The sequence below is a fragment of the Aricia agestis genome, chromosome 9, assembly GCF_905147365.1.
Source record: "Aricia agestis chromosome 9, ilAriAges1.1, whole genome shotgun sequence".
NCBI lineage: Eukaryota > Metazoa > Arthropoda > Insecta > Lepidoptera > Lycaenidae > Aricia > Aricia agestis.
This window is the reverse complement of record NC_056414.1, coordinates 10,389,256-10,416,234: the sequence shown is the minus strand read 5'-3', so window position 1 is coordinate 10,416,234 and position 26,979 is coordinate 10,389,256. Positions and strand designations below refer to the sequence as shown.

At 36.3% G+C, this 26,979-nt stretch overlaps 1 protein-coding gene across 1 annotated transcript in view; it reads left to right on the top strand.

The window, feature by feature from the left end:
* The window catches only part of LOC121730736 (C-Maf-inducing protein-like), a 59,213-nt gene extending 36,186 nt beyond the window's left edge, over positions 1-23,027 (top strand). The window contains exons 3-14 of the mRNA XM_042119877.1: positions 3,774-3,902; positions 6,340-6,390; positions 6,593-6,664; positions 6,936-7,025; positions 10,944-11,182; positions 14,929-15,147; positions 16,171-16,441; positions 16,965-17,063; positions 17,754-17,909; positions 19,160-19,315; positions 19,803-19,947; positions 20,246-23,027. Of these exons, the coding sequence (XP_041975811.1) occupies positions 3,774-3,902; positions 6,340-6,390; positions 6,593-6,664; positions 6,936-7,025; positions 10,944-11,182; positions 14,929-15,147; positions 16,171-16,441; positions 16,965-17,063; positions 17,754-17,909; positions 19,160-19,315; positions 19,803-19,947; positions 20,246-20,370 (1,752 nt within the window). The 3' untranslated portion in view covers positions 20,371-23,027. The remainder of the gene's footprint in view (positions 1-3,773; positions 3,903-6,339; positions 6,391-6,592; positions 6,665-6,935; positions 7,026-10,943; positions 11,183-14,928; positions 15,148-16,170; positions 16,442-16,964; positions 17,064-17,753; positions 17,910-19,159; positions 19,316-19,802; positions 19,948-20,245) is intronic.
* The last annotated feature ends 3,952 nt before the right edge of the window (positions 23,028-26,979 follow it).

The following is a 26,979-nucleotide window of genomic DNA, read 5'->3' as shown; positions in this document are numbered from 1 at the left end:
TATTTCAAGGCTTATTTAAATATATTATGTATGGCTAATTATATTTTGTAATTAAACTTAGTTATATAATGTTGAGACATTGTCATTTTTTGGACGACCAAAGTGTCGTGAATTTGCCCCGTATAATATCCCTGTAAAGCCTGGAACACACGACAAAACAAATGAACTAAGACGTACCTATTACCAATTTTGCCACGTTCCATGGCATCGTATTACATAATAATTATTTCGTCTGTTTTAAGCTGGCATTCTTTGTGAATGCTAATATATCGAGATGAAGAAGTATGTCCTTAAAAAATATAAAGGGAACCTACTGAAATCTAAGGGGCATTGACTGTGTTAACTTAAAATACGTCACATACTTAGAATAGATGTAGGTACACTAAGAAACACAAGATCAAAAGATCAGCGAACCTTCAAATACGTAGGCATAATATGTTTACAACCAAAATATGATTTGTAATATTATTGGGTCTACGGGTATGGACTATGATTTTTACCCAACTGCTAAAAGGGGTTTATGTTTTAGGTGTATATTTTTTCACGTTCGCGCTCAAGAGGCTAAACAGTTACCTATTTGATTTGTGCCTGAAAGGTTTCATTAGATTTGTCTTAGTTCTGAAAGCGACTTTGAATAAGTATCTACATTAAAATACCTACAAAGCCGTGTTTCTGTTTGTTTCTTTTCTTAATATCCATACTAATATTACAAATGCGAAAGTGTGTCTGTCGGTCTGTCTGTTACCTCTTCAAGCTCATACCGCTGGACCGAGTTTTCTGAGGTAAAGAAATACTTTGATTCCCGGGAAAGGATACTTTTTATACCAGAAAAATATACGGTTCCCGCGCGATAAAGAAATTTTAGCGCAATGGAGTTGCGTTGGTTACCTAGTTTTTTTTTTTAATGAAATAAGGGGGCAAACGAGCAAACGGGCTACCTGATGGAAAGCAACTTCCGTCGCCCATGGACACTCGCAGCATCAGAAGAGCTGCAAGTGCGTAATGCAGGGAATAGGGTAATAGCTCCCCTATTACCCAAAAGGCAGCTCTTAAAAAAGAGGGAATAGGGTAATAGCTCCCCTATTACCCTATTCCCTCTTTTTTAAGAGCGGCCTTTTGGCCGGCAACGCACTTGCAGCTACAACAGACAGACCGACAGACACACTTTCGCATTTGTAATATTAGTATGGATATTAAGAAAAGAAACAAACAGAAACACGGCTTTGTAGGTATTTTAATGTAGATACTTATTCAAAGTCGCTTTCAGAACTAAGACAAATCTAACGAAACCTTTCAGGCACAAAAACTAGGTAAGGATGGGAAGGGAAGGGAATAGGGGAGGGTAGGGAAGGGAATAGGGGGGTAGGGAAGGGAATAGGGTAGGGGATTGGGCCTCCGGTAAACTCACTCACTCGGCGAAACACAGCGCAAGCGCTGTTTCACGCCGGTTTTCTGTGAGAACGTGGTATTTCTCCGGTCGAGCCGGCCCATTTGTGCCGAAGCATGGCTCTCCCACGTATAGATAGTACACTAAGGCCCGTATAAAATAGTCAGTACTCAAGATGCATCTCGGTCTCAAGACGCGATTCGGCTCTATGATTGGTCCTTTTAACAGCCAACCAGTCATAGAGTCTGAAACGTGTCTTGAGTCCGAGATGCATTTTGAGTACTGACTATTTATACCGGCCTAATAAAATTATATCTACGTAGCTATCTCTACCTATGCTCTCTACCATGAGCGAGAAATAAATTTATTGAATTTTGCAGCCTTCACCCAACGTCATTAGGGTTTCACAGTCCAAGTCGAGGATGTGCTTACGGAACCCTGTTCTATCGTAGACTATCTTGGCCGTTTTCTTTTAGTTTAACAGTTTCATAATGCATATGTCGCAGCCGACTGGTTTAAATAGCCGTTCAATCAAACAGCTAGCCCTTTGACTGAACAACGCCATTCAATCATACGTCTAGCTTTTATATTGAAAATTTTAGTCGCTCAAAACGTTCAACACTACAGCTGATTCAAAAGCCGCCGTCTAATTGAAGTAGTTTAGCACGCACCGCTGCGGCGCTAGGTGCGTTTTATTTACAATATGGCGTCAACTAGCAGGTGTTTGTTGGTGTTTGTGGTTGTTTTTCGGAATGAAAGTAGTTAATAAAAGTTACAAGTGTTATTAAAGAGACAAAAATACATACGAGTGACTCAAAATTTCAACAAATATTCGAGGAGAAATTACGGGATTATGAAATGGATGGACGCAGCTACTCCGAAAGGGGGGTTCGGGGGGCACAGCCCCCCCGTCAAAACAAAAACAAACACAATCCAGAAAGTCCAAAAGTTGGTTAGGTTAGGTTAGAACTTAGACCACAACACAGAGGGAGCCGAGCGAGCGCAGCGAGCGTGCTGCGGCAGCAGCCGGCGACCGTCGTCAAGCAAAAGGGGGGCTCGGGGGGCGCAGCCCCCCGCCAAAACAAAAACAAACACAATCCAGAAAGTCCAAAAGTAGGTTAGGTTAGAACTGTGACTGTGCTGCGGCAGCAGCCGGCGACCGCCCTAGTTAATTTGCCATTAAACCAGTTGGCTAAGCGTCGTCTAGCTGTAGTGTTGAACGTTGTAGTCAACAAGTCGGCTAAACGACGTGTAGCCGTGTGATTGAATGGCGTTGTTCAGTCAAATGGCTAGCTGTTTGATTGAACGGCTATTTAAACCAGTCGGCTGCGACACATACATAAGTCGTCTTCAATTTTCGTCATCGTCTTTTATTCAACTTTCGATTTGGCGCATTCAATAATTGAATGCATCAACGAACGCAACGCCAACATTGTCATTTTTGTTTTTTGGGTACGGTCAGAGGGCATGCGTCGCGGGCATGCCTCACGTTCACTGATGACTGCGCTAGTAACGCATGCCCTTGACGAACAGAAAAGGCACAATGTGGACAAAGCTATAGAGTAATTTGCGTTGGTAACACATAATAATACAATGATTAAAAGTGTGACGCATACAGAATAAGGTACCTAATATTAATGTTATTTCATTTGTTTTTATTTGAATAAATAATACGGTTCATTTTAGTACCTATCGATTTTAGCTCAAATTAGCCGGTGTATGGAGTATGATTTAAAAGTATTAATATTAATTACACGTTATTTCAAAAAAAAATTTAAAACAGGGTGAATTTTTAGTTTTGCTGATTTCTGAATATGAGTCAATTTACCTATGGTAGCAACCATCAAACATGAAAAAAATTATCAAGCTGTTTCATACTAAAATAATTGTCTCAGTGACTGAGAAGTGAGAAATATTATGCAGAAAATGAGCTTTGATGATGTAGGATGCCTTTCTAAGATTTTTATTGTCAATTAAACTACTTATAATAAAAACTAAGGAAGAGTAACAGTGTCAAAAATTTGTTCCGCGAGTCTGAAAATGATATCCGAATACATACAATATGCATACTTTATGCATGTATTCGGTACACAATTTTGTGTATATTTAGAAGTGACAATTATTGTCAACGGCTTTACTTCGTAAGTGTTAGTGTTTCGTGGATATTGTCATTTTTTAGTGTGCGAAAAGGAACCAAATTAAAAACAGAACTTGAACTATGGGAATTACGTTTTATTAGATTTATTATTCGTAGCAATTAAAACTTATGTAAAAATATTGTAATAATTGACTTTAATGTCAATTAATTAAGGCTGTACAACATAACAACATAGTTCTTTAAATTGTTAGCAATTAGAGCAGTAACTAATTGGTATTATTTTTCCAGCCTTCAGGTCTCCTGGAGAATCCGCTAACGTACAGCAACATGCAGGAGGTGTACTGCATATCCCGGTGGGACCTCGCCAGGAAATACTGTCTACGCATCGTCATGTCTAATGGATCTCTTTTATTACAAGTGAGTTTTATTATATTATTCACTAAAGAATTTTTGGGTCGGCGTGATGTTCTATAGCCTAAAAAAACCCCTCCTAGATGGACTATGCAGAGGTTTTTAACGCAAGCAATTCTTATAACTGAATTTTAAGATAAGCTCCTTTAAGCAAAGGAATTCTTTAGATTTGTGATTATTAAATGTAATAAGTACGGTTAATCCGTACTTATTACATTTAATTCACATCAACAAATATAGATTACATTACTATAATATTATTATATCTAAGGCTATAAGGAAACATGGTGAGGATAACTGGAAACTAACGTAATTATTTACGTATTGTTGGACAATAACAGCATTTATGGTTGCATTGATATAACAAGAAACTAACATATTAATGTACTAAATACTAATAAACATATTAACTTAATAAAACACTTTACGACATTGTATATCGTGAATTATTGTACGTAATCGTCAAGGTGCTACATCGTAGCACGTAGCACTACGACATCGCATTGTCATGTAGGTACAATAGTTATTTAATCTATATATTAATACGCAAGCGAAAAACTTTGTAACCTTTTTGACGAAAATTGGGGAAACGTACGTGCATGAAATTTTGCATAGTTATAGTTTATACGGTGAAAGGAGTGCATCGAACTAATATTATTTTGAAATTATGCTTTTATCATACATTTTTTTAACAAATAAAACATTACACACACTACAATACACACATATGAGAAATGACAGATTTTTGAGTGACAACCCTATACATACGAATTATACTCTTATATTTTATGGTTGAAGTCTGTTGACAACAAGTTGACAAATAGAAAATGGGTGATAGTTTTTTTTATTGAATCTAAGATACTATTAGACAATGCTTACACGGCCAGTCTGAGTGAGATCAGCTAAGTCCCAGAGACAAGAGTTGAAAAAAATATGACAAAGTTAATATTTTTTACAAAATATAGGTAGTAGTCCGTCGTTGAAACTAAGGTCGAATTTCGACTGTTTCGAATTGCATTGTCACATCGTGAATCTACGTATCTATAGAGATGTCGCGTCGTAGGCCGTAGGCGTAGCTCGTAGCGCTACGACGCGACGTCGTATCCTGGATTATAAATGTCTTCTATCCGAGACAATCCCCAGTTATTTTGATAATTTTGTCATGCTAGCTTTACAGACGTAATCTACAGGCAAATGGTGTACCTTCGAAATTGCCAATTTGGTTAGTCTATGATTAAGCCCGGCCGCACATTGTCCGAGTTTTGATCAGACGCAGTTGAATTTCCCCGCCCGCCACCCCGCACACTATCCGAAATATCCTTCCGGCGAGTTCGAGCTCACTCGGCTCAGTACAAAATGTAAGAGACAGCGCGGACGTTCAACTGTTTCTGACCAGAAATTTCGGACAATGTGCGGCCGGGCTTAGTTAGATCGACTGACATTAACTTGACAATTTTCCTAAGTCTATGACTACCCCTACGAATAATAAAAACTATTTATTATTCGTAGGACTACCCTTACCAAATAACGTAGGCCTATGGATCAATTATTACTCTATAGTCTAAAGTTACCTATTCGGTATTCCCAATCCTTACACATCATTTATGTCTTACATTAGGCAAGACTTTAATCATTGAAACAGTTTTCATTAACAAAATATTATACATACAATAATTATTTAATTATTATGTCAACTGTTTATATTTTGATAATGACTTATTGTTTTGGTTTAGTTGTAATATTTCGATTAAACAGTGTATGAGATGATAGGGAGATAACAAATGTATATTAAATTCAATTTAGAATGAACATTTAAAATGTATTGAAATAATTAAATACTATATTTTGAGTACATTAAGTATTAATATAATATTAATCTTCTTCGTACGTGTATCTTGTTGAAAAGCAAAATATCGTTTTTAAATATCTCTCTTGGATTACGTACTGCAAGAAAGAGTTCGAACCTTTTTGTATGGAGCGTGGCATACCTGAAGTTATTTTCGTGTACACCTATGAAACATCGATTGATGTAAATCGACAGAGAAAATAATTACAAACAACAAATACTCTTTGACAAAATGTCGTAAATGATATACTTTGTGAAATATTTCAGATTGTATTACTAAAATTGTTATTTATTTTACATTTTCAAACTAAAATAACTCTGAAATTATATCATTTACTACATTTTGTCAAAGAATATTTATTGTTTGTAAGCATCTTCTCTATAGATTGGCGTATGTTTAATAGGTGTACACTAAAATACGACATTTTATATGTACTTGTAAGTTTAGGTTGGTATGCCAATAAGGTTCGTTGTTCCTTTTAGAGCACAGACATTTTTCATTTGTTTTTTTTTTACTATGGTGAAGTTATAGGGAAATTATACTTTTAATGTTAAAAATAATCTTGAATTTTCTATAGGTTTTTTTTTCTTTCGCAGGCAAACGACGCGTACACCCGGGATCAATGGTATTACTCAATAATATGGCGAGTAAGCACATTTTTTATCATACACTGTGGCCGCCCGCTTTGTAGGTTGTTCCCAAACATACAGAAACGAGGGCAAAAGTAATTTCTTCGCGAAGAACAATGGAACTGCAGACCGCAATGCGGGTGGCCGCGCTGTGTGTATGCGCCTTTATTATTTTCTTTTAAAGCGTCATTTATAGTAATGTTGTTATTTTCTTTTGCAGAGAAATATGATAAGATATAAGAATTTCCTAACTAAGACTGCGCGAAAAGAAGTCGTTCTAAAGGAGCTAAAGGTTAGTTTCAGTTTTAATTTTCTTGTGTTTGTAAACTACTTAATATAGCTAAAACTAACAAGCGTAATCACAACACTTGGAAGAGTGGATAACGTGACAGAACTGACAGATTAACAAAGGATCCTTAAACATCTGTCAGTATTTGTCATTTCTACTGTAGTCAAACATTAATCCGGCTGTGGACACTGACAGTATTTTATCTTTAAAATCAAGAAAATAAAAAAATAAAATACCACAAATTACAATTAATAATACATCCTATTGTCCACAGAACATGGTCGACTTTGCGATGACAACTCCGCTGCAAGACGAAAGCGTGACTCGTGCTCCTCTACAGATCCTAACTGACTTGCTATCAGAGGTGATAAACATTTTATCGCAAATATTTAAATTTGAAATTAGCTATTCCGAGCAAATACAGCCCAATGACTTTATTCTACAATGGAAAAGTATTGACTATTTAGCATGCAACGGGTACTAATTTTGGATAAGGAATCCTACTTTTTAACCGACTTCCAAAAAGGAGGAGGTTATATGTTCGGCTGTTGATTTTTTTTTTCTAAGATCCTCATCACCTTGATGAGTGGCAGTCTTCCACCGTGCGTTTTTCAAGTAACTTTCTGCCGCGCACTGTAAAACTTTGAAACGAACTGTCTTCAGCAGTATTTCTGGACCAATACGACCTGTCCTGCAAACCTTCAAGAAGACAGCTTATTTCCTCTTAAAAGGCCGGCAACGCACCTGCAGCTCTTCTAATGTTGCGAGTTTCCATGGGGACAACAGTTGCTTTCCATCAGGTGACCCGTTTGCTCGTTTGCCCTATAAGTGTATATATAAAAAAAAGTGTAAAAACGGGATCCTGCGAATTCTTAGAAGAACTCGCTTTCTACAGCGGAGTCTTAGCAATTAATCGATTTGACAGACGGACAGACATCTGTCTAACACCATATATCAGACTGCATCTGAATAGGGATGATGACAAGGTCAAAGATTACCGATTTTTGTTAATAAAATAAAGAAATCACGGTAAAAAATAAGTGTTCCCAAAATTTCAGCTTGATAGCATTTGTATTTTTTTTGTTATGCGCCTTCAAAGTTGGATATTCAAGTCAAATTTTTTTTCAATTAAATTTCTTCATATTTGTATACAATTCGATAACTTATGCAATTAAAAAGCAACTTTTGTTATGAAACCACTTTCATAAATGCAATATTTAATATAGGTACCTGTCGAACAAAGTTGTCTCCCGATGCGTACAAACTACGAAAGACTGACGTCATACTTTCGTAGCACTTTGTATGGAGCGTTTCGGGCAGGTCTATTTTATGAGATATTTGAATTGTCATAGCTTGGTGAATTTTTAAGCTATCAGAGTCATTCTTTCAGCGATGTTTCTATTTTTTAAGTATCTTTCAATTACCGATAAGAAAAAAAATAGTCATCATGCCTATTCTCCAGAACCGCGATAATACAGTAGAAATGTTTTACAGTTGAACTTTATTAATGAACATAATGAGTTTCGAATATAATTATTATTGGTTTTATCAAAAACCAAGCCTTTCAGTTTATCTTTTTCTAGAATTTTCCAAACTTCTGATTTCCCCAGACACCGATTGACGTTAAAGTTATGATTGCTATGTATAAGCTGTTTGATATGATAATGTGGGTGAATCCCCAGAGTTTAGCCTTGGAGGTTTTAACACATGATTGACAATGTTTTACTAGGTTCTGAGTAACATCAGTTTGATCTCTGATTTATAAAATATACAAAAGAATGTCCAAAGGGCTCTACGATGGGCCATTATTATAACCAAGAATTCCACCATGAAGCTATCTATAGCATAAAATAACAGGAAAATTGGTTCGCAGGTAGATGGGGAACTTATGTAATCGTGTCGGGTTAAGTCAAGCCCAAATGACTGATAACGTTTTGACATAATGCGACCAAATTACGAAGGTCCGCCATCTGCCTATGAATCAATTTCGACGACGATCGTACGGGTATAGACTAATACAGGGTGCAATTAAACCTTCCTGCCAAATTTTTTCCAGGGCTTAGCCCTTAGGTGTATCATTAGGCGAGTCCATTTAACAAAAAAAATGGGTGTTATTTATTTTTTAATGACATATTTTATCCCATTTAAAATCGTTGCAGAACGGTCACTCTCGGCGCGGGGGAATGAGCGCGGGATGAGGCGCGTGCGCGGCACACGTCACGCGCGACCGACGCATCGTGTCCAATAATTGTAGTGTTTTTTAGGATAACTTTCGGAAGCTATTTCTCAACATTCTAGTACTGAGTGACTATAAAAGAAATAAAATTAAATTAAGAAATTAAATAAACAAAAAAAAACGGTGTGTCGGGGGACCGCCAACAGTGTCTTTTGCATTTTGTATCGCCATGTCACTGTCTCGATTTGGTTCGCTGAAAACTGACCCTTAAACTATAATGTTATGTGAAACCAAACATCTACATTAGCGGTCCCCCGACACACCTTGACAACAATTATGGACTAAAATATTACTTTACACAAGTTAGGAATTATTTGAACTTAAAGGCAGTAAATATTATTTCATTACTTTTTAAAGTTGTTTTGGCGGGGGTTTTTTTAAATTTCTTAATTTAATTTTATTTCATACTTTTTCAACTTGTGTTGGTTATTAGTGCAGAATAATTCCTATCAACAGAATCATATTCCTTCCTTTTCGATGAGGCCGTTAATATGAGCCCAAACATGAAACCTCCACTTTGGGTTCATACGAAGCTCGGTTCCTATAGAATCCAGGTGATTCTGCAGCAGCAGCATGTAAATATTTACTGCTTATACTTTATCTACTTCTTACTGGTTGTCGCAATTAAAATGAGCCCAAACACGAAACCTCTGCTCTAAGTTGGCGAGGAATTGGATATACTATTGATTACCAGGTGATGCTGCAGCACCAGGTCAACTTTCCATTATTATGTGTATACGTATTTTGTATATTCACAAATGCCACGAACTAGAATAAAATATAAAACCCATCAAACGACTACAAGTTGCTAACGGCCTTTCATGAACCAGATAAACCCTGATTGTCCAGCACTGAGCAGCCTGACGATGATGAATTATAGCTAAGAACACTCTCGATCATGTCAGCTTTCAAACAAAAAAAACTAGATCAAAATCGGTCCACCCGTTTGGATGCTACGATGCCACGGACAGATACACACACAGACAAACAGACAGACAGACAGACACGTCAAACTTATAACACCCCTCTTTTTTGTCGGGAGTTAAAAATACGTGTATTTTTATTTTTAACAAGGATCAAATATCAATATATCAAAATTTGGCAGGAAAGTTTAATTGCACCCTGTATGTCACGTTACACGTTCGTTATCGCCTATATTGCTCCATAATAATGAGCCACAAAAACTGGTACCTAAACAAGGTCTATTTGTGTTAAAAACAAAACGTATTTGCTGTAATGGTGTTAATTACATCATTAATTACCTAATGACTAATGAGTTATTGAAACCGGACACGGGTGCCCGGGCGGTGGGGAGCGGGGAGTGGGGAACGGGGAGAGGGGAACGAGGAGTGGGGAGCGTCACCGTCCGCGTCGCGCATTGACGTCACTCATTGATAACACCTTATCGGCATTAACCACTAATGAACCAACAATTATACATGTAATAAAAAATAAATAAAATTTAAATTGAATTTCCTATAACGTCATACCCATAAAAGCAACGAACGTGTTGTGTTACAACAACACTTTTAATGTGGGGTCATAATGGTGTATGTCTTATATCATGCCCTCTAGCTATATTTAAATTGCAATAATTTTAAACATACGAAATGAACTTTTTACGTCAGAATTCATACCATTACCAAAAAAGTATGTGATTTTCCACTGAAACAAAAAAGTTTATAGTTTCGGAAGCGCATGAAAAACAAGCTGAAAATAAAAAGTGGAAAATTTCCACCACCTAAGTGTAACATGTACTACTGTTAAATAATATATTTAAATACACACAACAGGTACTACTGTTAAATAATATATTTAAAATATTTTTTTATCGTTTTGGACATCACGGAGTTTAATAATAAATACCCTTTAAGCTTACTCAACAACAACTTAATTCTTAGCGCTCTTACAGACGAACGGCCGGCCCTTGTCGACGGCACGCATCAACGGCAGTCGACGGCACGCGTCGACAAGTGCCGTTAGTCTGTAAGAGAACAAAAAACCTATAATATTTTCTCTAGAAATGGTATTTAATTTCTTTATCAGAACAAAGAGAGTCCTGACTGGGAAGAGTGGGCGGAGGCCGCGACGACGGTTGCGGCGCCCCTGCTCGCCGAGCGATGCATTAACGAGGAGCTCTGCACGCTGCTGGCCAGGCTCTGCCAGCGAAGGCCCAGGGCTGCGCCCCTGCCGGCTCTAGCGCCCGCGGTACGGAGGGTCCTGACAAGGAACGTCGACTTCGGGAAGGCTCCTAGCGCGAGACAGTTCGTGAAGGATTATATACGGTAAATAGATTATACCTGTACGGCAGTGTACGGGTTAAGGCTAGTCCTAGTCAAAATTAATCGTGGATCAAATATTACTCCAGACTCAAGAGACTGGACTGTCACAACTCACAAGAGGGCTTAAAATTTAAACAGTCCGAAGTGCTACAAAGCGTAAAAAGTAGAGACGGTTAAGTCAGCCAATTGATAAAAAAGTTTTTTTTAGATGAGTAAGGTATTAAGTATACGTTTTATACAATAGCTAATATTACCAGTTCTATGCGACCAGGCGACTGCGAAGCGGGAGCGTCAAGTTTTCAAATGGTTTAAAAAAAGAAGTCTAGTTACAAAACACACATTTGACAAATTGATGGAACTTGACGCTCCCGCTTCGCAGTCGCTTGGTCGCGTAGGTTTGGCCTAATCTTTAAGCTTAGGCCAAACCTACGCGACTAGGCTACTGCGAAGCGGGAGCGTCAAGTTGTCAAATGTGTGTGTGCTTAACCTTTTGTTACCATTGTACCTAGTTGTACATTATCCAGATCTAAGAGTAACATGCAATACTACGAATAATAAGTTTTTATTATTCGTAGATGCAATATCGTAGAGGTAATATTATATAATAACATGGAATATTAGCTTCAATTATATTCACACAAATATTGACAGGCTCACTGTATAGTAGGTAGCCTTTGTAACTGAGTAATCCAATCGCAGTACGTGAGCGTTCCCCGCGGCGACACAGGCAGCATTCTAATTGATGTTTTATTGATTTTCGAATACAATTATACACATTTTATTAAGACGCCATTAGCTCTATTACATTAGCAGCTTGTACTGTTGCAACTTTTGTTTACATATTTCCATATCATCGTTTACAAGACCCAAAAAATAATAAGCATATTAATCTTAATATGCTTATTATTTTTTGGGTCTTTTTCATAATAATTTAAATAATATGCTCTTAAATCTTTAAGAGCATATTATTTAAATTATTATGAATCAAGTGTCTAAAGTCTAAACTTATTTTACTTAAGACAAGTGAAATTCACTTAAGTTATACAAAAGCTTTGGCACTGTTTAGACACTATAAAAATCTAAATAGAAGCACACAATAATTAAGATTCAAGTTCAAAAATTTTCGCAAACATTAAAATACTTAAGTACTACTTTTTCAAATGTGCCTAATTTATCATATTATAATAATTATATTACAATTTATAAAGCATTCACTAAGCTCTGTTAGGCTTTGTCCCCATCAGACACGGCGCGGCGCCGGCACCGTGTTACGGCACGACGCCGCCACCGTGATGCGGTACGGCGCCGTACCGTGTCACGGTGCCGCGTACGGTGCGTCACTATTAAGTCGATATTCGCGCTCGAACGAGAGTGCTTGTCTGGATAATGGATATCGATCGCGAAAAAATTATTCTCTTGTTGTTACTAACACGAAGATTGAAAAAGAATCATTAAATATTTTTTCAAGTCGGTTAAAAAGAAACCGAGGAAATTTTATCTATTATTTATTATAGATAAAATTTCCTCGGTATACATGACAATATTTGCATTACGCGACTTTGATATGTATTTTCATATTATGCCCCGTTTAAGTTTGGACACAAATTATGTTCGGAAGTTTCACCAGAATAGGGGTGCGCGGTGCACCGTACACGGCACCGTGTCACGGTGCGGCACCGTACCGTATCACAGTGGCGGCGTCGTGCCGTAACACGGCGGCGGCGCCGTGCCGTGTCCGATGGGGACGCAGCCTTACGCTCAAAGACCGAAATCGCTCAGTGAGCGAAAAAATAGCTCACAACGCGGTGTGGTCACAGTGACACAGCCACGACGCGAAATTCGCATCGTGGCTTTAATGAAAATGGCCACGACGCGTTCTGGCAATCACAAAAAGACCATAACTCGAAATTCGTGTTGTGGCTGATATATGCTATTCGTTTTTCTTGATTTGTTCTTGATTGATTAATCGTCCATAGGTATGGAAGATTATATTTGAATTACCACGCGTACTACAAAATATTTTGTTTTACTAAATCACTGCATAACGTGTTTTTCATTATTATTTGAAAATATCCATAGTTCCATAATATCCGTGCTAATATTATTACTGTCTGTCTGTCTGGCGCAACGTGTTATTGTTTGTTGTTTTTTTTTTTAATATATAAGGTAATCTGATCTTAATAAATTATAAAAAAATAGTTTTATTTTTATTTATATAATTTAAACATAATACTTAATAGTACGTTGCGCCAGACATACAGTAATACTCGTAATATTAGTACGGATATAGTATCCATACTATGGAACTATGGATATTTTATAAATAATAATCATAAACATGTTATGCAGTGATTCAGTAAAAGAAAAAATATTTTATAGTACGCGTGGTAATTCAAATATAATCTTCTATACCTATCATGGACGATTAATCAATCAAGAACAAATCAAGAAAAACGAATAGCATATATCAACCACGACACGAATTTCGCGTTATGGTCTTTTTGTGAACGCGTCGTGGCTGTTTCACTGTGACCACAACGCGTTGTGAGCCATTTTTTCGCTCATTGAGCGATTTCGGTCTTTGAGCGTAACATATCTACTCGAAAATTCAAAACTACTATCTCTACCTACTACATATTTATGTATCCTACCTGCTCTAAAACTAAATTTAGATATTCTAAGTTTATTTTATTTTTATACTTTTTCCTTGAATATTTATTTTGTATAATTTAATATTCTAATTAAGCACTATATTATGGATCCTTCTGAAGCTATTTATACCGTAGCCCCTGGATATTTTTAGTTTGTTACAAAACTAGTAAAGTAAAGTTATATTTTATTCATAAGATATCGTTGCAAATGGAAAAATAATTAAATGGAAATGGAGAATAACAATTAATAAAGCTTACTTCGCGAATGTTGCCGCCTATCAAATTTAGCGGCAATAATTGTGCAAGCTTTAGGGCCTGATCACACCTACCGAGTAATGAGTAGAGTGGCAAGACAGTGCTCTATTAGGTCAGGGGTCACCAATTAGTTTCGCTCGGGGTCCATTTTAAGAAATGAAATACCTTCGCGGTCCACACATTTTACAAAAAAAAATATTTACTTATTAAAAAAAGGTACCTAATTAAGGAAATTACAAATAGGTATTTTTATAGTAGGTACATATCAATGAGAAAAGTGTCAATTTTTGTTGCTTGTTTGGACTGCAATTGGTGCAACCATTGACATTAAATGTTCATCAGTAAGTCGAGACTCGAGACCGAAATTCATCTTCGCAAATGCTTGGTCCGCACACAACGGGTCGGCGCCGCGGCGCGGCCGCTCGAGAGAGATTATATCGACCGCGGTCCGCCATTTGGTAACCCCTGCTTTAGGCTAATGAAATTAGTGTAGAAATCTGCTTTTCACGGCCCCGTTAATAAAATAAACATTTTAAAAAATCGGATTATGTATGGTCCAGACTCCAGATATGACACCGCGGACCCTCATACATATACTGAAGGATCCCCAGGGGTTCGCGGACCCCAGGTTGGGAAACACTGATTTAGATATATAATGTCACCATCAGCACGCTTAGCATGGTCACCATAGAAGCAGTTTCTTTCTACGGAAGGATAGTGACAGTTAGACAAAAGAAATCCTCCATTTTATCACTAAAATCTGTCAGTATATTATCGATTCTTTCTCATTTCTACTGTTGTTATGCTAAGCCTGCAGGAATTAAACCTGAATCTTCTCCCCAGTGCTCTCAGCGCGCACAACTCGGGCGACAGCCTGGTGCGGCGGTTCGTGGAGGTGACCCACGGTAACCGCGCCGCCTGCCCGCACCCCCGCGCCGCGCCCAACCTCGCCGCCGTCACCCTGGCCGCCATAGACGACTACTACAGATACCACCTGGCGCTCCACGTGTGCGAGGACAAGGAGCAGGAGGTCATGTGCTTCGCTGACATCCTGGTACATATGTAGGTAACAATTTATGAGCCACATTTCTTAGCGTTTGTTTCTGCGGGCCGAGCTTTGACTACCTATCACTTGGAGTTATCTTGTATTTTGCAATCTTAATCACCTTTTTTTTTTTTTCATATAATGGCACTTCGGCTATAACCATGGCCAGTGTCGAGTATAATATTATGGCGGGAAAACAATATTCTTTATACAATTTTTTCTATATTATCGTAAGGTCAGTCAGGTCTAAAGTCTAGTTAAAGTCTAAGTATAAAGTCAAGAAGTCAAGTCGGTCGATTCAGTAAAGTGGTAGGACGCTTTACTGAAACTTTTGATGGAGTTTTGGAGGGAACACAAAAGAGCACGTTTCTGGTTATTACATCACTTTCCTACACTTATGCACGATAACGAATATTTAATGGTTAATATCCTACCAATATTACACATTAAAAATCCAGATAACACAATTTTAGGAAAATAATATAAAAACACAACATCACTCTTTCACATTCTTCCAAAAACTCCTTAATCACCTTCTCGCGAGATATGATCATGATATGACAACCTATAATTATGATTTATGACAAGAACTAGAACAACTAAGTAATTATGACTAAGAAGAAAGGGTTTTATTTTCTTAGAAATTTCAACGTGACGCCTTTGATGAAATCCACAAACACAGCATCTGACATAGAAACCTACTCTTACACTTTTCCGAAACCAAACCGAATCATAACATGTCCTAGTTATGTCATGACTAACCTAAACATAAACGAAAACCATCATAAGTGTAACGCTAAATATCAGTAGTTTTCCATTGAAAAGTTTATTTTTAAACCTTACTTCGGTATCATTAGGGCAAAAGCCTAGGCTAGAAACTCGTTATGATGATTGCAAGGCTTCAGGCAAAAACAAATTTAATACTGAAAACATACCTTTATTGGCAAATAGCAATGCATTATATTTTCTGTCCATTTTCCATAGCCATATTTGACTTATCTTGTATCCATCTTAAATTATATACATTTTGTCCTTTGCAGGTGCGAATACGAGGACTGGCTAGTCGTAGTCGGCAGTCTTCTCCAACCTGTGCCGTTCTGCCCCGCGGCGCTGGGCTGCCCGCGTCTCGCTCAGCCGCTGTCGACGGTGCTGAGTCGCCTGGCCCACGACAGTCGGTGTGCCGTCCATACGTGTGTGATACCCAGCCGGGCCGCCCGCCCATACCCGCCCTCGTGGCTCCGTGCGGTCTCCCCGTCCGAACCCATACTCAAACTGCCACATAAACAGCTGTGCCAGCTGTGGGGTGATATGGTGAGTACTTTTAGTAATTATAGCAGCCTCTACCTACTAATTTACCATAGTAGAAATCGAATCATAGGCTATTCGGATATTCGTAATTCGGTCGAGTTGTGTCAAAATACTGCCGCACCGCGCAAGTCCGCATCTGCCTACGAATCAATTCCCCGATAGTACAAAATGAGACCAAGACTATAATGAGTGGTGTGACAAAACATCTAGAACCATTCTGATAATATGCTAAAACTTCTTTGGCTCAAATAGCCTTATCGTTTACCATAATATGGCATCTTATTCAATTATTAATATGAGTCTTAGGGAGAACGCAGACGACAGACTTTTTGTCACACAAAAAGTCTGTCGTCTGCGATCTCCCTTAAGATTACTAATTTTATTAGAGAACACTTATAGTCTTTATCAGAACTATAAAGACTTACGCAGGATGTTTACAAAGTAGTGACTAACTCAGTTATTGTGAAGTGTCACTGTATATGGGACGCGAAACAAAGCGATTTAACGGTATTATCTTTGTTTACAGTTACAAATGTTGCTCAACTGCTGCTGTAAAAGAAAGAGTTTCCTGCAAAGTATGAGTAAGCAGCTGCCGGACTTCGTAATAGTGGCCATGACTGAACATGTAAGTTGTGCGAAAAACTTTCTATTGGATTTCTTCATGTGTCTAGTTACGAAATTGATCTATATTATTTATGTTAAAAATAAAAGTATACCGAGTATACTTTTTATGTTTAAAATGTAGGTATGTATAAATATAAGTCGGTATAGGTATATAAGGTTGGCAGATATTTTGTAAAAATGCGATGGGATGATTTGACTGATTTAATTAGTAAATAAGAAGTAATTTATTATTGAGTAGAAGCTACATAATTTTCACACAAAACACATCAGCTGCTGTGACTTTTCAAAGAGTCATAAATTAACCACAACGTACGAGTTAATAGTTATTAGTTATTTATTAATTAGGTAGGTCCTCGTAATTCTCAGAATTTATTACCCGACTGCCAGGTTATTTAATAGGTTTCTCTGTCAAAATTATAAAAATTAAAGGCAAAAATCATTGCCAGCCCTTCTAAAACACTGCTTTTTGTTAGTCATAAAAAAGTATAACCTGACTAAGTATACCGAAGCTAAAATTAATCTATAAAATTGGAAGTCCGTATACATAATATGGGATGTATGTTTGTTTATAATTTTTATGTAGTGTGGTCAGCTGTTATTTATCAACATAATATACACTGTAGCAAGCTAAATAATTTTTGATTTTAATTGTAGTATGAAACTCCTAAATGTAAGAATTCTCCATTTCCAGCCGGCAGCGCTTGAGGGTCTCTGCCTGATGCTGGAGTGGGAGATCACAAACGGGGAGCAGACGCAGCTCGAGATCATCGCCGCGCTGCAGGGAACAGACGCCGGACAGCAACACTACAGAGACCTGTGCGAGCGACAGCAGACGCTGCAGAAACTGGTAAGCCCTGGATTAACAGGCCGTATAGGCCGCGGCCTAGGAGGTGGTAGCGTTCTAGGGGGGTGGCAGATTTCGTATCTACATCATAAAAAATATAAATCCGGCACTGGGTAATGACGACCTCTGTGGCTCAGTGGTGAGCGCGTTGGTAGCTCAAGCCGGGGGTCGCGGGTTCGAATCCCGCCGACGGAACAAAAAGTTTTCAATGTTCCCGGGTCTGGATGTGTATTAAATATGTGTATGATATAATAAAAATCTTAAATATATGTATAGTATAAAAGTATTAAATATATTTCCGTGTCTAGTACCTGTAACACAAGTCCTTTAAGTACTTAGCACGGGGCCAGACTGACGTGGTGTGAAGCGTCCATAGGGTAAAGCCGCGTTTCCACTAGGCAACATTTAGCGCGCGACACGTGACGCTCAACATGTACGGCAACGCTGCTCAACAGCGCGCGATGTTGCCAGCTGACGCGCAACATGACGCGCGGCTTGTTGTTTGTTTAAAGAGAATTGCATCAATTGTCGTCAAGTGGAGACGCGCGCAACAATGTCCGTAGTGTGGTTTAACGAACAAGTGCTCAAATTAAGCGAACTGTACCAAAACTATGAACGTCTATGGGATACTGCTCACAGATACTATAAAAAAAATTATAACCACTGCCACTAAAATCAACACAAGTTCCTCTGGCGACATGTTGGCGACGACTGACGTAAAGTAGATGCGTAGACAGACAACGTTGTTCATCAAAAGTCCCGCGCTGACTTTCAACATGTTGGGCAACTTGTTGTCCAGCATGTTGCGCGTGAATTGTTGCTTAGTGGAAACGAGACTTAAGAACTACACTGAGTAGGTAAATGTTACAGTATCTAACAATTTTACTAGATTGATAACGGCACAGTTAGCAACCGTGTGGGTTGTGAGTTGTGACGCATTTGCTACAAATTAATTTCTTGAGGAAAAACAAACGTTAATACCTAGACAAATCATACTTAGATTTTGTATTGCGGGAAATCTATTGAATTCGAGGGCTATTGGTCGCATGGGGTCAGATCACTTTCAAACCGAAAAAAAAATGTGCTAGAGTTCCAGGAATGCCACGATGCTTTTGTTACCTCTGCGCAGCTAGCGACACTTATTCATAGAAATACATATTATAGAAACCAGTAGTATCGCGACGACACGTCGTCTCCTGCAACTTCATGTAGCCGGCTTCCAACTTGTACCTTTACGTATGAAACTCTCACAGCAAGCGCCGGGCGGGCCGACGCGGTTGGCGCTGCCGGTGCGGGCGACGGACGCGGACGTGGCGGCGTTGCTAGAAGGCGGCGCACTAGGCAACCTCGAGTGCCTCAGCCTCGCCTTCACCAGTGTAACCAGCGCATGCGCACACCATCTCATCAAGGTAATGCAGCTCTCGCTATGTTATAGGCGGCAGCCGGCAACGTCCAAGGATGGCGGCAGAGTTCGTACATGCGGCAAAATTGAAGTGGCTTATGCTGATAAAAAATATACCTAAATCCGGCCCTGAGGTAATAATCGCAGAGCCGGTAGACCTTTTCTTTATAGAATCGCCGAAAAAAAAAAAAAAAAAATTAACGAACGCGTCAATTCCATACAATTATTTGATCGGCGATTCTATATTAAAGAAACGATAAAGAAAGGGTCTTGGCTAAAGCGCCGGTTTCCTGAAGCGCTCTAAAAGAGTACCTCTACCTTACAGAGTGCTTCGTCAAATTAGCCAGCTTCGATAGCGAACGAAGTTAGATGTCAAAAAACATCAAGAAAAAAAATATAGAACGTCGAAAATCTGGCACTTATAATTCTCATATTATACCCCAGTTCCAGTATAAGGCTATCAACCGTAATTCACATTATAATTTTAATTTCAGCTCCCGTCCCTCCGCTACCTGAACCTGTGGGCGACGCAGTTCGGCGACAGCGGCGTGCAGTTGCTGGCTGAACACCTACCTCGCCTGCAGGTCCTCAATCTATGTGAGACCCCCGTCTCAGATAAGGGCGTTGAGGCGCTTTACGGTAAGTCACTTGATTTATCTCTTGCTATCTCCGTTTCGGTCCCTTATTCTACGAGAAATATAGAGAGGTTTATGTCTTCTCGTGCTAAGTCTACTTACAAGCTTATAAGTTATAACGTTCACTTTTTGACCACTAGAGGCGCTGTTTTAAGTATACAAAGTTTAGGTACGGTACCCAATGCCCTTGCGATGAGAAGTGACACAAACTTACACTCGGCACTCTCGATGCAGCAATTAATATACTCATTTTTTAGAGATCAATGATCATGCCGATTACAGTACCTCATTCTATTCCACAGGCTTATCGAGTCTACGTCGCATAAACCTGAACAGCACGAAGTTGTCTGCGGGTGCGTTCGAGGTGTTACGTCAGCGCCTGCCCCACCTGCAGGAGTACGACGTCAGGTACACTGAGGCCTGGTGACCGTCCCGAATCCGGCGCCACCGCCAAACGGGTTCACACGTTACCAGGATGGACTACGTGGGGGACGACTCCCACTGGCTAAAGTTTGATCTCGAACTATAGACGCCATCTTGTTTAGCCGCCATCTTGTTTTCAATATTTTCAAGTTTTTTCACAGCTATCTTATAAGGCTTTATGTTCCAACGCCTTTTGATATAAAAAAGATAAAATATAAACAAACTCCATTTTGTACACGCGTCAATTGATAGGTAATGTGAGAATGCCATTGAGATACAAAGAAATATCAACTTGCATTATTGCGGTTTTGAATTTGGATGCATTTCAGTGCATTTATCGTAGAATCGTTATACTTTTAAATGTGTATAAGTACGTCCATGCATAATAATATTATTGTCTTTGTCTTATAGAAATACACGTTTAAGGTACAGTCAATATCAGAAGCATGTTTGAATTTAATCTCGATTATTAATTAATATGTGTCACTAAATTATCTAGTACATGTATATTGTTTAAGAAACTACTTATACAATTTTTGGCTAAATGAATGATAATAAGTAATGTATAGATATTTATTGTGTAAGAAATAGTAGATATTATGTCTGAGAGAAAGTAAATTTAATGCCATTAACTTTGTCTACATATTTAAAATGTAATTAATGGGTAACTTTTTTCTAACAAAATCAACAATACGCTGCCTAGATTCGATTTGACCAATATTGTTATAATTAATATTGTTATACTTATTACTTATATATTTATAAAGTAACACTTAGCCTAAATGTTTAAAAATATTTAGACAGAGGTGCTTTAATAAAATGAAAATGAGACGTTTACACTCATGTTCGTAATATATAATATTGTGAAGTTCTTTTGTGTCCCATAATTAAAGAAATTTTTAAAACCTTCGAAATATCTCTTTTAAAAAGATACATACTTAATTATATGTTGCATTGTCAATATTCGATGTATTGAGTATTGACTGAGATACATATAACTGCTATGTTGAGTAAGACAAACGATATTATACAACTATAGTCTGTCAAAAGAATGAAGAAATTAATAATTTCTTCACTTTCTTGACGGACTACAGGTACCAAAATTTTCAGACGGAAGGTACAATAACGAGTCTATAATTATTTTAATTGCACAGTGATGTTTATATATTTCCACAGTTTCAATTTGAAATGAAAGAATGTCTGCCAGTTATATTAGTAAAGGTCAAAGGGTTATTATTTTTATATTTATATATTTACTAAAATATGAAAATAATAAGCTTACGTCTTAGATAATAATATAATCTAATAATCCCAGTTTTAACGGCCATAAGTATTATGTAAATATAAAATAATATTAAGTAAGTACTATGCTATTGTAACTATTAAAATATTGATGTACCTAACTTAATATCACCAATGGTTTCAATTATTGTCGTTTAATGAATACGCTTCTATATTTAATATTAAAATAAGATCGTACTGTTTATTGGGCTGTGAGATCGATAAAAGTTTGGTAATGAACCGTATACGAACGACCAAGGTAATAGCGTCAAATAGATAAAACAACTTTCGAACCTTAAATAAAAGACTTATTTTATTTATGTATTTGGCGCTGAATGTACCTCGCTAAGTATCAAGAGCGCTCTGAAGTTAGCTATAAGTCGCTGTCAATTTAGGTAACCTTTAAAATTAAAAACAAAATGTATAACTTGAGCATTGTGTTAGTAGGCTTAAATGGCAAGTTACACTACCAATTGCTATATTTAGTAAGTAAATGTTACAGTACTTATGCAATTCGTTCAATATCAACATAGGTGCATGAAATTTGTGTCTTTAAGGGTTTTTGAATGTGTGTTACATAGCTCGATGATGATGTATTTAAACTATAAAATATTTAAAGCAAAATTCAGGATACTTTAGTGATCTCATTTTTTCTTCCCCCGATTCAGGAACTTAATTTTGAATACCCTTGATATAATATTTGTGTAGATTTTAAAAGTACCAACCACATAATTAGAATAGCAGAAATTTTTGTTCGGCCTATGGGGCCGTTGCTTTGTACTAAGATAGATAATTTAAGTATCTAACTATATTTGTGTGCATACTTCTAAATAAGAACCTAGAAAATGTTTTGGTTAGCAATATACATCTAATATTATATTTACAAAAGTGTAATCATTACCAACTAGTAATTATTAGATAATTTCTTACTGTTTATTTATTTTATGGGATGTAAATATTAGTACTTACTTTAATGTTCAATATTAAAATATAAAGAGTTTTTGTTTTGTATTTCTTGAAATTTTTATAAGGTACTTACTATTTAAATTACTCATTACCTATTTATTACTTAGGAGTTATGACGAGGCTACTCTTTCAAATAAACAGTCAGAAAGTTCTTTGTTGAATATACCTTGCTGCTGACTGCTGTATCATAGGTACTCTTGAGTACTCTGAAGTTAGCACAGATAAACATGTTCAAAAACGATTTTATAATAATATTTCCCTTTGTTCTTTTTTAGCGATGCAGAAAAATGAATAAGTACCTATCATTTTAAAAATATTAAAAAAAAATTGTGCAATAATTTAACATAAGAATGGAGTACTCTTCTCTTCTTTCATTATAGTTTATTTTGTAAGAGAAGGAATATTTTTGACACTATCCCCCTTACTAATAAACGCTGTATAAGCTTTTAATAGTTATACAGTGTTTTGTCTTCTTCAATCCAATTAAAAATGTCACTTGTGTGACGGGAACATAACACTGTATAACTATTCAAAGCTTATACAACGTTTATTAGTAAGGGGGATTGTGTTTAGAGTAGCCTCGTCTGACCCTGAAATCTATATCCGAATTATTGCCCAAAGGCCGATCGCGAATCACGAAGAAATTCGACGCACGTTGACCTCATGTTATCTCGTTTCCACAGTAATGCGATGGAATGAAACCGCATTGTTTCCGTGCACGAGTGAAAGAGACAAGAATATGTCAGTGTTCAATTAGTGATTCGCGACCGGGTAATTTAAACATTACACTCGAGAATTATTACAAACCTTTTACATTTAATTCTATCTCTAGGAAACAAATATCTGACTAGCCATATACTTATACATGAAATTATGCACATTAGGTATTTGAAAAAAAATGTTAGTGTCGTACGTAAAGAGGTTATAAGACTTGAGTTTTTAATAAAATGATATTAAAAATTCGTTGTTTAATTTTAAGTCAACATTTTAATTAATACGGGTTTTAAACTATGAAGTACCAGGAGCGCAAAACGTACGAAGAGGTGTTTGCGTAAAATTTTTTCGACCCACCCACTAATTCTAATATTTTTATTGTGACTAAGCCCAATATTTTGTTTCGATTCTTGTGAATTGACAAATGAATAGGGATAGCCCATTTGATTTGCCTCAGTACCAGAAGCACATAACTTATAAAAAGGTGTTTTTTGACTTATATTTTAAAATTGTTTTAGACTATAATTTTTCAAAATATTACTTACTTACTAATAAACAATAATAATCATTTAAATATCCTATGAGGATAAATATTTTCGCTCTTTAACGGTACGGAACCCTTCGTGCGCGAGTCCGACTCGTACTTGACTGATTTTTTATGACTAGTAGCTACGATTATGATTGTAGCCATTAAAAAGTCACTAAAAGACTACGTTAAAACATTATTAAAGTATTAGTTCTAAGTATATTATTTTATTTATTAGGGGCAACTTACAAAGTTACAATATTTATAACATTATTGACAGAATAATATTATATAAAAAATCAGTCAAGTACGAGTCGGACTCGCGCACGAAGAGTTGCGTACCGTTAAAGAGCGAAAATTTTTATCTTCATAGGATATTTAAATGAGAAGTACTGGTCAGATTAGTGTGAAAGCCCGAGAAAAACTAAAATAGCTGCCATTTTACAACCGTGAGAGAGAAAAAAAATTGAGAGCCAATTTGTCGATAAAATATGCCATAGATGACATTAAAGGATCGGACGGAAAGACTAAAGCCTTTATCTATACCTTACTACAATTTTACATTTTACTCACTAAGGAGCGAATTAAGTACTTTCTGGGGAAAGTGTGAGAGTTGATCATGCAATAATTTTACTCTCCGTAAGAACTTATTTTAATAAACTCAAAAATAAATTAAAACTTACGTTTAAAATGTGAATCCCAACATTGTTTTGCCTTCGTAAGTACGGAAGTAAGAGTTACCAACTTGCATGAAACTTTTAGTACACACTTCATATTATGTTCTTGCGTCTAAATATTTCTATTCGTCGCTTATTTCGAAACTATTCAAATCCTGACATTATAGTCCAAGTTATGTGCATTCCTAAAACAAACTTAAAAAGCTATGCAATGTTTGTAGCCAAATGATGAATGAACTTGATGTAACATTTTTATCATTATTACTACTGTTTCACCACTTCCTGATAAGTGACGAATAGGCTATCCAACAATTAACTTGACAGATCAAGTATGGAGAATCTGTCAAAAAAGTTGTGAATAGCCTATTCGGCACTTTATCAGAAAGTGGTGAAACAGGCCATAAGGAAAATATACGGTCTCTGATAGCACGAACAAGTTAAACTTATTAATTATCTTTTTAGCTCACAAAAATACCGATTGAAAAGCCCAATAAACGTTGTTCAAAACTTACGTATGTAATGTTAAATCCACGTATTTGAACTTTGAGGCATTATTTGGCCGTTCTAATGGTTTATTATTATTAAGCGGAACCACAAAACTCGTTACAATCTTGCATAAAACACTTTTATTAAGACTTTAAACACACACATGAAACTTAATGTGCAGACAGACTCCTTTGTTATGACCGAGAATAGCGGTCTAAACTTTACACACTTTTCACGCTTATACACCGATATGAGCTCTCTCTTTTACTCAACTTATAATCGTTAGTTAGAAAGAGTAACATTATCAACTGTCAAAATATAAGGCGCCCTCTAAATGACAAGCAGTATTTAATTAAAAATAAAACGTTGTTAATATTATAATATTATATTTTATTTGAGTAATTTCCAATAAAATATTACACATTTATCTTAACTTCTTTATACAGTAACTTTAATTTACATTATTCGGTCGAATAAATTAAAAATCATCGCAAATGGCAGAACTCGATTTTTACTATTGATTAATATTTTGTGAACCACAAATCACAATTCAAGGTTTCATTTGCATCCCTCATAACACCAAAAATCTCTCAAGTATCCGCAAATATTATTTCCAACATATTCTTAGCAACTAAACACTGGAAGTAACCATAAAATTACATCTAAGTAATCATACTAAAAGTATAATTTTGAATATAACAAAGGATTTAAAAATAATGATGAGTAAATGAAATTCTTATATCAGCCAAGTTATAGTAGACTATCTCCAAGATAAAGTTATACACGTCATAATCCCAATACATTTCTTTAAAAGCCTTTCCCTTCATTTTAAGACAAATTTTACTAGCGCTTGCTGGCTCATTTATTAAATTATTCTGTCATATTGTTGTCTCGTCGCACTATATTATGTATTGCCATTTGCTATCCAGTTTATATTTGTAACCATTTTTAATGATTGAAATGTATGTATTTGTATGATGTGTATAATTATGTCCAACTCACAGAATTTTTTAAGGATTATAATATTAACATAATAATATACACAATAAAATAAGTACAAAGTTATCAACAAACATAATATATTACATACGAGTAGAAAAATATAATGGCGCCTTGTTTTAAAAGAAAAAACTATTTAAACAATTTTAACTTTCATTATTTAATCTAAGTACTAATTACAATATTAATTTTATTGCTCTTATTTTATGGTACCTAGATAATTTATTTTTAGAGTGCATCAATCAAGGAATGAGTTTTTTTTTCACAATTTGTGATTGTTATATCACAAACTGTGTTATTCATCACACATTCAAAGTTGTAGAAGTTTACTGTTATTGTTAAAAATTACATAATATAAAATAAAACTGGCAATTTAAATAAGTATAATTTTATGTGTGAATTTCGTTCCTACGTGCGAAAATCTAATAATTATTATTACTTGGGTAGGAAAAAATTATAAGACAGTGAGGGAAAATGATAATGACGTCATAGACTCATAGTACGTCATGATATGCCATTGTCACCTCACAGAAAAATAAATTTTATGCGTACTTGAGTTATAAACTTATAACATAAACGCATTATAAACTGCTTTATAATTCGATGACAGAAAACCTAAGAAAAGTGATGATGTCAGCAGTATATGTTATTGTTTCTAACTATTTTATTGAATAAAGTTACATGGCGAAGTCCTTCCATGACCCGCAACTCTATGCAATCTTGAAAAAACTATTTTCCACCACTGTTTTTTTTTGACGGATTTTTAAATCCTTAATTCATATTTTTTGCTATTTTTATCACGTTTCCACTTTTGTTATTAAAAAAATAAATATTTATATTAGGCTATCCATATCCAGGTTTCCTGAACTCTATTTTTCATTGTATTTCGATATTATTCGCGGTCGGATTCACTAAATTTTTTTTCTTTAATGGTGCCAAAGATTGTTTGTAATGAGTTAATGAC